At 39.8% G+C, this 12617-nt stretch overlaps 1 protein-coding gene across 1 annotated transcript in view; it reads left to right on the plus strand.

Annotated features, from left to right (window-relative positions):
* Positions 1–12213, plus strand: part of PITPNM3 (PITPNM family member 3) — a 114896-nt gene extending 102683 nt beyond the window's left edge. Inside the window, exons 13-19 of the mRNA XM_072882015.1 lie at positions 2229–2345; positions 3035–3151; positions 7239–7387; positions 9409–9558; positions 10717–10900; positions 11304–11432; positions 11840–12213. Of these exons, the coding sequence (XP_072738116.1) occupies positions 2229–2345; positions 3035–3151; positions 7239–7387; positions 9409–9558; positions 10717–10900; positions 11304–11432; positions 11840–12148 (1155 nt within the window). The 3' untranslated portion in view covers positions 12149–12213. The remainder of the gene's footprint in view (positions 1–2228; positions 2346–3034; positions 3152–7238; positions 7388–9408; positions 9559–10716; positions 10901–11303; positions 11433–11839) is intronic.
* The last annotated feature ends 404 nt before the right edge of the window (positions 12214–12617 follow it).

A 12617-nucleotide genomic window follows, 5' to 3' on the forward strand; every position in this document is an offset into this window, starting at 1 on the left:
ACCCAAAGTGATGCTCACCCAAAAGCCAGTCACAAGCAGTTTAATTTGGATTAACCCAAGAATCAGTGTGTTTTTTACATACAGTGGATGATGAAACAGCTGCTGCCAGGTAAACAGTAGAGAGAATAATGCAGAAAACTGCACAGTGACTTTTTTTCATTAAATCAGTTTGGCAGGTGTGAGTGTTCCTGCCTCTCTCGCAACTCCTTTTAGCTGGTCTTTGAGTGTTAACTCCCTCCACCTCTGGCTCCCAGTGCTGGTGTCGATGATGTTAGTTCCCTGGAGGCTCACCTGTTAGATACTGGGAATGAAAGTTCAGCGGCTGAGTCCCCTCCAGTCCAGAACTGCTGCTGAGTCATACTGTGCAATTGTACCAAGCCCCCATCTTTACATGGCAGCGTGCAGCAGACAATCTGGCACTTGTGGAGTTGTTGATCTCTGTTTTTAATTGAAGAAATTCTAAGAGTCCTTCAACCTCTTGCTGTCCTCTCAGAGCATCCTTTAGTATATCTGATTCCAGTCAAAATGTATCATTAAGCAATGCAGAATTTTAAAAGCTAATTTAAAAAACTTTGTTTATAACTAGTATCACCGTAATCAAGGCAAAGCAAGTTGCTGAAGAGTTTTTCCGTGAATGAGAACAGTCTCCAGAACAGGAATCTTATTTGATACTCATCCCAAAGTAGAGGAGAGGTTTCTACTGGAAGTAACAGGATGCAAATCCCTGTTTTTTTCTGTTCAAAGGCCCTTACATAATTGTACATAGATGTTTCTCCTCTCCTTTGCAGCTCTCTTACCGCTCTTGTCATCTCGTCTTCTCTCTCAGGATGTTTTTTGCCTTGAATCTGTCAGAACATTCTCCCATATTTCCCTTCAAATGCCTCCTTGATCCCAGTTGTCTGTTAGCAATCATTCCTGCTTTATTCTACTTGTTATCTCTGTGCATTCATATCAAGTTGCATTGTTGTGTCTTACCTAGCCTTATATGTGCATTACAGCTTTTAGAATTTAATAAGCCCTTCAAGCATTTGGAGCATGCCTGTAAAGCAATATGTGAGCTTACAGCACTACATAAAGCACTGGTTAGTTCCAGCGTAGTCTGGACATTCTGCCCTTGCTGGGGGTTAAGGTTAAGGCTAATGGCTCCTGAATGCCCTGTGGGCGCATATATTTCCTGCACATGACCTCCAGTGAATAGAATTTATGCCAAGTTGTTAAAAAACACACTGACCTCTCAGCATTACTATGATTTGTTGCAAGCCAGCTGCTTTGCTAAGGCTGAATGCAGCAGGATTTTACTCGAGGGACTTCATACGAGACATCTATCAAAGGGATTCTAGGCCACTCTTCCAGAGAGGGCACCCAGGGTGGAAAACTTCAGCACAGAAAACCAACTGTTCAACTTGAGTAATTTTCTGCTAGCTTGTGAAAGAGACAGACTAAGCTATTTCTCATTCAAAATGAAGTAGCCTCACACTATCCATGATACCAGGGTGCAACCCACAGATTTCAGTAAGACAGAGCTTGTGGTTTCGATTGAAACAGGGCATAACCCACAGATTCTGAAATCTGTGGGTTGTGTCCTGAAATCTGAGTTGGACATTCAAGTTTCTAGGTAAGTGTGTGATATTTAGGTTATACGAATATGTAGCTTGTATGACCTATTAGGGTTCTGCATGTTCACAAGTTATAGTCCTCTTAGTTTCAGATGTTACTAGCCACAAGCCAAATCCTGAGCCTATCACCTACCGCAGTGGTGAGTAATATCCAAAAGGTGGTAAGAACCATTCTGTCTGGGTATATGTATAGAAAATCAATACAGATGGAGTCAGGAATCTGACCTCTGCCCCATAAAGGACATTAAAAAATACTTTTGTGGTCTTAAGCTGCTTTACTGGCTTTGCGGACCATGAGCAGACAATGTGACTGTCACTTGATACGATCCTAATGTTTTCACCATTTTCTCTGGAAGAATGTGCAAGCTCTGCTGTGAATGGAAAAGCTGTTCAATAAGTACTTGAGATTAAGTGTTGGCCAACAGAGTGAAAGCAGTTTATTTGTCTATACAGTTAATGTGAACATATGGCCTGTACCTCTTTCTACTTTCATTGTGCTTTTGGCTCTGCAGTGTCATTCAGCTGGGGCAGCAGTGTACTTTCCCTTTCTTTGCCAAGTCCTGGGACTCCTCAGGCCACACACTGTTTATTAAAATATTAGTATAATTTCAGGTGATGAGGTACGAAAATGTAAATTTCAAGGAAAATGACAACCTGGATCCAGCAACACTCAGTCCATCCAATCCACGAGAAAAATGGCTACGCAAAAGGACACATGTCAAATTGAGAGTAAGTATAAACTTGAATATCAAAGGCAGCTATAGAACTTGGGTTTGGCAGCAATTTAAATGAAGTTTGATCTCCCAAAGCATGAGTTTACATAACTTAGTATTACTGAAGAGCTGAAAACTGCTAACGTAATCCAGAGCCAAACAAATTAACAGTTAGGGAATAGGAACAATTCAGTCTTGGTTTATCACTACATGTTGGGAGAAAGTATATTTCTTTCTTTAAATAACAGAGGGGCCTTAAGTTTCAGTTAAGCAAAGAGATTGTTCTTCTATTTTCTTATATGCTAGATGAATCCATAACTCAAGAAAAAAATTTTCTTCATTCTTCAGAGGCCAGTTCAGTTAGAAATGTCAATTAAGATGCATGTGTCTTGCACATAATTGTGGGAATCCATGGCACCACTTGAAATTAAAGATAATTGGCATTCCCTTAAATGTTCTCTCTTATTTGGTCATCTTGAGCGCTCCCACTAGAAAATCTATTCAGGAACCCACCATTACTGGAAACTTGGCTCCAGCTGAAATAGGAACGCAGTTTTGCTAGGTGCTCTAAGGTGCACTGTGATGTACCTCAGACACACTGTCCAGGACTGTGTTTCTGTGTCACTGTTCATAATAACATAATAGAGACAGTAGCCTCATTATGAAAACAAATACTACCCTTCTCACCTTCTGCTCTTATTTCAGAATGTGACTGCTAATCACCGAGCTAATGATGTCATTGCAGCAGAAGACGGTCCTCAGGTACTAGTTGGGCGCTTTATGTATGGACCTCTGGACATGGTAGCTTTAACAGGTGAAAAGGTAAAATCTGAGTAATCAATTTCCTTATTTTTCTGAACCAGCTTTTACTAGAAACAGTTGTTGAAGATAGCATGCATGTGTAGGACCAGATAAAGCCTTACAGTGACGGGAAGTATGTCACTAGCCCCCACCACTTTGGCAAAAATATGCTGTAAGTGGGCTTTCCTGATAGCTGACCTTTTTCCCAGCTGTCATCCTTACATGATGCTGGCCATCTCCTGTGGTTAATGATGAGTGTACTGTGCAGTGATTTCTGAACCTGCCATCCGATTGTACCACCTACTGGAGACAATTAACTTTTTAAGCAAGGAGGAAAAAGAATTTTATAGTGGTTGGCAAATCAGTAAAAGAAAAATTTATATCCTCCTATGCAGGTAAGACAACTAGATAAAGGAATAGGGATTCTAGAGGCTAGGTTGCTGCTGTTTCTCTTATACATGGAAGAGTAAAGAATAGTTTTAGCATTTAAGTAGTAATGTGATACGATTGGAACTGTCACTCCTAAAGCTGCCTGCAGTAGCCAGGCTTACAGCTAACAAAGCCAAGCATTAAATGAACACATTTGTTCATATTCACTGAGACTGTAAGAATTTTTATGGAAATTAACAGAGCAATGCTGCTGAGCTGAGGGTAAAACTGAAGCATGGAGGCTTCTCTTGGCCTGTTTTGTGGGTGCTCATTCTGCTAAGATGTAGCACTAACCTGATGCCTCTAGGGATCAGCCTGATGACGGCATGCCTTCTTTGGAGTATATTTGCTAGTGCAAATGGCAGGGATGGATGTTTCTGGAACCATGTCTCTAATGACTGTGCTTCTGCCACAGCTGGGCTTTGTTAGTCAACTCCACAAGACAAAAGTAATGTGCTGCTTCTAAGATTTTGTCGTAGAATTGAAGATACCTTGTGCTGATACACATTGAACTGACAATATAAGTTAAGGTTATATTTTTAAGACCATCACTGCTTCAGTCTTGTCCCATATGGTTTGTAAAAAAACTTAAAGCAGCCCCATCACTTGAGTTTACATGCATGACAGGATCACAGATTTTGCCTGATTTTGAAGATTTTAATCACAGCTCTTTATTAGCTTTTATACATCTCTTCAATCTGATCACATTTTATTCATTGATAAGGTTCTTTTGGCACAATGATGAATAGGGCACCAAAGGGGTTCATAGTGGTCCTGTGAACACCACTGAAATTGCATGGTTCCAAGACTTAATAATTTCCTCTTTGTGCCATTTCTCAAATGTAAGTTCAAAACGTCAGTTAAACGTATCTGAGTGTATTGGATTGCATTGAAGGTCTTCCATTAGGTCTACAGTCAGGAAGACTGCAGATCAAAGCTGTGTATGTAATGAATCTCCTGGCATGCATTATTTGTGCCTATATCCTAGCAATGCCTCATGTCAAAAGTTGGACACTCTTGTAACTGGTACAGTGCAGAAATTAGAAGAAACCATTTTTACCACAGGACCATTGAATCTGTCAAAGGAAAGGCCATCCCTCTCCCACCTTCCCTAGTGGGAATTAGAGCTGGGGAAGGATTTATGTCAATTAGCAGTGTGGCCTGCAGACTTGAGCAGACCTTGAAGTGTTAGTTTGAGTATGACAGGAGAGCCTGATCTGCTCTGTCACATCGCGGTGCTATTCTCAGCAGGCAGGAAATTTTCCTGGAACCTCATCTGCTTTGGGTGGCTCCTCTTGAGGCACAACAGAGTAGTGATAATGGGCATGAGGCCATCTGGTCAAGACAAGGAGACACAGGACCTTAAGCTTCTCTGAGAGTCTCTGACAGTCATTTCCTGTCATGCTCCCATGGGACTGGCCACCTAGGTAATCTCAGCCTCAGTCTGTTGACCTATTAGAAAGTGTTAATTAACCTGAGGTGGACTTGACATGCCAGTTTTTATTGAGGCAAGGATCAATCCTGGAAACTATCCTTGTTTTCCCAAGAATTTCTAAAATGGGCCTGTTGGGGTTTCTACAGGTTTGTAGACTGGATTCATTTTAGCCCTGGGTCTTTTACTGAGATGAATTTGGGTTGGTAAAAAAGACAATATATTCAGTGTTTTAGTGTGCAAATACAAACTAGGTTGAAGATACATTTCAGCATTTCAGTGCTTTTCCTGAGGCCAGAGGTGTGTCTCTCTGGGATTTACTTAACCCATTATTTTCTGGGCATTATAGTCTAATGTTTTTCCACCCTACATAGATTATTGTGTGCTGGCTGGTTGCCTTGAAGTCATGTTCCCATTTCAGAAGGATAGGGATGAACAATAAGCTGTGTTTCTGCAGTGGTAAAACAGATTCATATTCTGCTTGGATATTGAATAGAATCCTATCATTAAAATCTCTTGAAAGAAATTGCTAAGTAAAAATGTTAAGATTATTACTAATTATTGCACTGGGGAGAATTCCATACTCAGTGATGAATTACTGATAGTTTTCATTCTAATTTTGAGGGGTTTAAAAACTAATAGAAATACTATCTGCATTTTTTTTACACTTGTATGTTGCCCCTCCAAGGATCTCAAGTAACTTTGCATAAAAGGCTATATTTCATAATCTCTTGATGTGGAGAAGGAAGACTGAGCCAGAACAGTTCAATGACCACAGTCACCGGAATGCTGTTCTAGTAGTTTTCACATTGATATTGAAAAAAGACAATGCTGATCTGAAAGGACTGTAGTTGTGCAGATTTTTCAGAATGCCCAATGCAAACTTAAAAACTATTTTTCTGAACCACATATACACACACACACACCCTGCCCCCATCTTTAATGGCTTGACTTGAGAAAATTTATTAAAGGGGACGAATAGAAGGTAAGAACAGAATGGCTGAATAAAACAAAGTTAGCAGTGTGATGCTTGAAAGAAAATACTCCTATTCCTGGTTAGGTTGTGTATTCCTTTGCAGGTTGGAAGGAAGTTAGATTATTCCCTAGCAAACCATAAAAATGTTTTCCTTGGCCCTCTCTCTGCTAATGGTGCATTTGAAAGCTGGAAATTCAGAATCAGTTAGGATACAAAGTGAAGCTTTCTCCTACTTATACCATCCAAGACTTTAAAGAGGCAGTTGGTACACATCTGTATTAAAACTGTGAATTCACTTTGCAGTCAAAAAGCAGAAGAAAAGAGTAAACCCATTGTTTGATCCTGATAACACTTCTAGTTCAGCAATACCTGTCATTTCTTCCCTTGCACCAAAGCTCATCCCTCAGAAAAATTCAGTTCTGAATTTCATCAGTTCAGAATAAATTTAGGGTTATTTGTAGTTACATCCCAATGTCATGTAAGATCATTATGACCAAGAAGAGCATATCTGCAGAGTTATCAAGGATATCCACACAAACAGCGTGATCTCGTAAGCTGCTGGCCAGTCTTGTAGAGTATCTGGCCGCATGTTGAGCACTGAAGAAGTCCACATAAATCTTGTATGCCTAAGTTCTGTAAAAATTGAGTACAGGAGGAGAGCTTTGCAGATACCTCCCTCAGATTTACTGATGGACTTATTGCTAAAAAGTGCCAGTTCAAGTCAGACAAAGTATTTCATACACTTTATGTTAATTTTGATGAAATATTTCAGTTGAAGAAAACCATATTGATGAAACCTTTCGGAAAAAAAATCTTGATAATTGGAATTGTTTAGGCTTTTCATTTGTAGGCAAGGTTATGATTTGAGAAAGATTTCATTTTGCTAATAACCAGATGAAATTTTCCATTTTGTATGTTTAGGATGCAAAAATGTAATATACACATGCAAGGTGAAATGATCTTTTTTCTAGTTTAGGGTTCCTGCCGAATTTCTGAGCTCTATACCCTCATTTGACACCTGCAGTGCTAAGCTGAGTGCTTTAAATGATGAAGGCAATAAACTCTTGTACCATGTGTTAGGAAGCATTTTCTAATTGAGAAGACCCTCTGTGAAGTTTTTACTGAGTTTTGAAGTTCCTTCAAACTTCCTTGTAAGCTTTTAGTACAAGCCATAGTTGGAGATACTAATGTGATCTAGGCTTTGCAGGCTTTGTAAATATGGGGTGTGTTGCCTACTATCACACTGGATGACTGTTTTGTTGTTTTTGCAGGTTGATATCTTCATAATGACTGAGCCATCTTCGGGTAGGTGGGTGTACTTTGACACAGAGATATCCAACAGCAGTGGCCGGATATCCTACAACATACCCAAACAGAAGAGACTGAGAGTTGGTGTGTATCCCATCAAAATGGTGGTCAGGTAATAGCTCCAAGCTGGAACTACAGCTGTGATGGGTTGTTGTGATCAGAAAGACACCGAGGTGTGTAAGATTGAAGGGGGTGCTGAGGGACATTTTGGTCAGTTAGTTATCTTTTCTTGGTCTTGGCACTGTGTTGTCAGCTTAGATTTGAAGCAGTGATCATCTGTTTACTGGCCAGTTTGGAGGTGCCCAAGCTAATGAGTTTATCCCTACTGCAACAAAAATCCTCAGTGCAATTCAACTTAAGAGCACTTGGTCTTGCAAAATATGGGGACTGGATGACTGTAATCAGTCTTCTTGTGGCAAGAATGTATGACTTGGGATATTTTGCATCCTGTTCATTGGGGAAAAGACTGCTGAAGGGTATAGCTTTGTGTTCTTCAGACTGATAAGAAGCTTTTCTTATGGAAATGAACAGTAGAGGATGTACTGCCTTGCTCTCAGCCACCTGTTTATCTGTTTATGTCAGGCTGATCAAAAGAGTTACCTTAATTCTGTATTCAAGACCATGTTTATTCTAAATTGGGAAAAAGAAAAAAAACCCCAGCACCTGAAAATTACAATTCATTGAAGTAAAATCACACAGCTCTTCTAGCTCTCCAGCATTTCTTAAAAGATCTCTATGCTAAGTAAAGCATGAAGAATGAAGTTGAGTGAAATAAAATTTGTTGGCCTAGGTGCAGGACTGGGATAGCTGTGCTTTTAAAAAAATCTTATGTTTAAGAAAAGTCCAGTTTGATTTAATACAGAGTTTTAGTTTAATATTGCATGTAGAATTAAATTGCCTACCCAGTTAAGAAGTAGCTTTACAGCTTCCTTTGAATCCCTACTTTGGAGGCTAAATCAGTGGGATGAATTTAGCTGAAACAGAGTGTGTTGTTACCCACCAGTTAACCAAGTCCAAAGTCAATTTACAATCTTATGTAGTGCTAATTGAGGAGGAAGAAATGTTTTACCTCAGTGTAATAGAACAGGCAATCAATTCAAGAAAAGAGAGTTACTTAAAAATGCATTAAGGTGTATTCAGAAGCTAAGCTCCCATGGGAGTCTAAAAAGACTGCAGGAGTAAGTTGCAAAGAGGAGTGAAAAAAATTGTCCTGTCTTTGCTCATTAAGCTGTGTGCACATATTGTAAGAATCTTCATCACCAGATACAAGTTTCTAGATCATACAATAATCATCTTTCTAAAGGAAATAAGATGTGGTCTTCAGATTACATTTTTTAGGGACACGAGGTCATGGGATGGTAAGAGCTTTGGATCGCTTTGTGCTTTATTAGTGTCTTAATGTGCAGACCTCTTGCGGAAAATACATCATGGTGAGAAGATTGCATTTTGCATGCCTTTCCATGAGAAAAGCCATCTATGATTGCATTTGTCTTCTGGCTTAGGTTTGTTTTGGCGTGGGCTTTCTTTTTTTTTTTTTTTTTTTACTTTTCTGGGTTGGCATTCCCATTGTAATTTGCAAGGATAGAGGGGTGAGTAATGGTAGTATTACCAACTGCTTATCTAATGGAGAAAAGCTGATTTGTACGTGCCAATAAAAGGTGCATATCAATTCTTCCCTTGTAATTTGTAATAATTTGCCAGTAACTGTAGAATGCCGGAAAAAAAATGTAGCTAATTTCTGTATGCTCTGTGTGTGTGTGCATATATATAGCATTCATGCCTTATATGTGTACATATAAAGACATATCTATACATATATAGACAGATAGCATGTTTGAGTAGTAGTTTGAGTACTTCAGGCTGTTTGGGGTTTTTTTTCCTAATTCTTTTAGGTATTTATACACATGTGATTTCTTATTAAAGTCAGCTTCCAAATTTCTCTTTGGAAAGCTGTTTCCTAAAAGTGCAAGTTTCAATTGCCCCACATTGGGACTGAAATCACAAGCCCTATTTGACAGTGATTTTTGAAGCTGTAGATCCAGACAGATCTAATTTCAGGTCTTAACTAGAAAGTGCAGAAAATACATTCTGACATTTTGCTTTTTAAATGTGTTTATTGCTTTGACTCTCTAGAGGGGACCAGAGCAGTGCTGCAAGTTACCTGACTGTGCTTCCCCGAGGAATGGAATGTGTTGTGTTCAGCATTGATGGTTCATTTGCAGCAAGTGTTTCAATTATGGGAAGTGACCCCAAAGTCCGAGCTGGAGCCGTTGATGTTGTCAGGTAAGTGAGGTTTGCACACTTCACTTTTTAAATCTCTGACTTCCCTATTTGAACACAATAGGAAGGAAAACGGCAGAATAGTTGGGGTTTTTTTACTGAATAAACAATTCTTTAAAGGCCAGGATTCTTTGCAGATATATTTCTGTATTTGCTTGGACATCAGGTCTGCCTGATTTTCAAAGGAATCTTAGAATGCTATGGTTTACTTTGAAATTTGTAGTTTAACTTGCCTAAAAATTAAAAGTTGCTTCTTGGGAATATGGCCTTAAAGTGTGTGCAGTGAATTAATAATGATTCCATGTGTTACTGTGATTAGCAAAGAGCGTATTTGGCCTCAAGTTGCCTGAGCATAAATGGCCTCAAGTTGCGCCAGGGGAGGTTTAGACTGGATATTAGGAAATTTTACTTCACTGAAAGGGTTGTCCAGCATTGGAACAGGCTGCCCAGAGAAGTGGTTGAGTCACCATCCCTGGAGGTATTTAAAAGCCATTTGGATGAGGTGCTTAGGGACATGGTGTAGTGGTGGACTTGGTAGTGTTAGGTTTACAGTTGGACTCGATGATCTTAAAGATCTTTTCCAACCTATATGCTTCTGTGATTCTGTATTTTGTGTTTCACTAACTTCAAATAATGACATACGTCTACTTTAAAAATATCAAGTGCCATGAATGCAAGAGTGTTTTTTGGAGGAAAAATTAAAAGGCCTTTTAATCATCCATTCTTGCAAGTCTGTTAATGTCGCACTGGATGGGAAATACAGCTCTCATTTTGGAACTTGCATGGGAATGGAGAGATATCAGTTTTCAAGGATTTCCACTCCTTACAGCTGAAATGGCAGGAAATCTTGTTAAAGGTTTCAAAGGTAGCTGGACTTGATGTGTAGCAAGGTCTATTCTAAATATATTTTTAAATAGCGCTCATATTTTATATAACATATTGTATAAGAATCTCTCTTCCTTCCTTCCATCTCCCTCAAGATGTAGACATTATTACTTAATTTCTCAATAGGAGCAGAGACTTAGGCATGCTGCTTTCCACTTGTTGAAGGATAACGTCCGACTTCTAACTGAGTCTGTGCTGAGCAACGAAATGCTGACCTGACCTGTGGGTATTGTTTCTCTTTCTGCACCTACATAATTTACCTGCTGTTTCTGACAGGCATTGGCAGGACCTGGGATATCTGATTATCTATATTACTGGCCGTCCAGATATGCAAAAACAGCGTGTGGTGTCATGGTTGTCTCAACACAACTTCCCACAAGGGATGATCTTCTTCTCAGATGGACTTGTTCATGACCCACTGCGACAAAAGACCATTTTTCTCCGGAATCTCATGCAAGAGGTACTAGAAACCTGTTTATAGCCTTAAAACCTTTTTCCAGAGAATGTAATTCAGTGAAGGCAGAGATCTCCCTTCCTTTTGAACAGTAAATCTCACTGGCCGTCACGAAGTCTTTTTGCCATTCCTCATTTCTGTTCTCACTTTTTAAAGAGCAAGGAAGGCTGATAAAACATCCAAAGGAGCCTTCTGGCATGACAAATAAATAAATGAACTGCTTGTTGTTTCCTGTGTGCCTATCTGTAGTTCTTGCTGGCATGCAGGCAGACAGATTTAGCTTTCTGTGGTTTACAGAATGAGGTTGCTAACAATGAACTCATCTGCTGCTTCATTGCAAAACAAGTGCCATCCTTGTAGTGCATGGTGTTCAATAGAGCGGTCACTTTGGAAGTAATATTTGTTTCAGTGCCACATCAAAATCTGTGCTGCATATGGTTCCATGAAGGATATTTCTGTGTACAATGTCTTGGCTCTGTCGCCATCCCAGATCTACATAGTTGGACGATCAACAAAGAAATACCAGGCGCAGTGTCAAGTAAGTAACTCTTGCTACTCTATCAGGAAGTCCTAGGGGGAACAAGGAAATGCATGCATGAGAATGCATGCGCAAAAACGCACACACACACACATAAAAAAGATAGAGAGCAGAGGCAATGTTTCAGAGAAAGAAGGGCAATTTTGGTTTCAGATGAGGCATTTTCTGGCAGGGTGAATAGTAAAGAGAATCGAGTGGTCATAGGTTGTATCTGCAAGTGCATGCATTGCATATTGCTGAATGACAAAATGGAACAGGTCACTGGAAAAAATAAGTGAGGGGAGAGGAGTATTAGTACTCTGTAGGTATCTAACTGAGATGCCAAAGATAGGAACTTAATTCCTCATAGAGCTCATAGGTCAAGGCAGCAGTAATTTGTCACTCCCTTTCTTTCCTTCCTATTTCAGTTCCTCAGTGAAGGTTATGCAGCCCACTTGGCCTCGCTGGAGTTCAGTCTCCATTCACGACCCAAAAAGAACAACTCTCGGATGATCTTGAGAAAAGGCAGCTTTGGCCTCCACTCCCAACCTGAGTTTTTGCGCAAGAGAAACCATCTCCGCAGGACTATGTCTGTACAGCAACCTGACCCACCTTCTTCGAACCCCAAGCCAGAGCGTGCCCAGAGCCAGCCTGAATCAGACAAAGATCATGACAGGCATTTGCCCTCCATTGCTTGGGTTCGAGGTGGAGTTCACAAATTTGAATCTGTCCCCTAGGAAGCTTGGGAATATAGATCTTGGGTGCACCCCATTAAACTTGTAGGCATGCCTCAAAGATAATATTTAGGCAGCTTCAAACTAAGAGATGTAGAGGGGAACCTGTACCTTGGAGTCTTCCCTGCTCTGGAATCTGTCTTCTTACACCAACTGGGGAACTTCCAGTTTGTTCCTCTTGACATGTTTATTGGGAAATTTTAAAACAGTCTAAAACTATCGCAACTGCTTATAACAGCAAAGCAACAGGAAATATCTTTGGTTATTTTTTACAACAGATATAATAAAATGTGCAATAAGAAAAGAAGCTGTAACAGCTGATTTTACTCAGAAGAAGGGATTGTGGTATCAGCTAACTAGCTGCACCCAAAACAGTTATAAACAGTAGGTCCCATACGTTACAGAGAAGGTTTACACTTTAAATATTACATAGTTGTATCTCTTTCCACTTCACTTTCGATAAAGCGATACA

The sequence above is a fragment of the Ciconia boyciana genome, chromosome 17, assembly GCF_034638445.1.
Source record: "Ciconia boyciana chromosome 17, ASM3463844v1, whole genome shotgun sequence".
In the NCBI taxonomy this organism is placed as follows: domain Eukaryota; kingdom Metazoa; phylum Chordata; class Aves; order Ciconiiformes; family Ciconiidae; genus Ciconia; species Ciconia boyciana.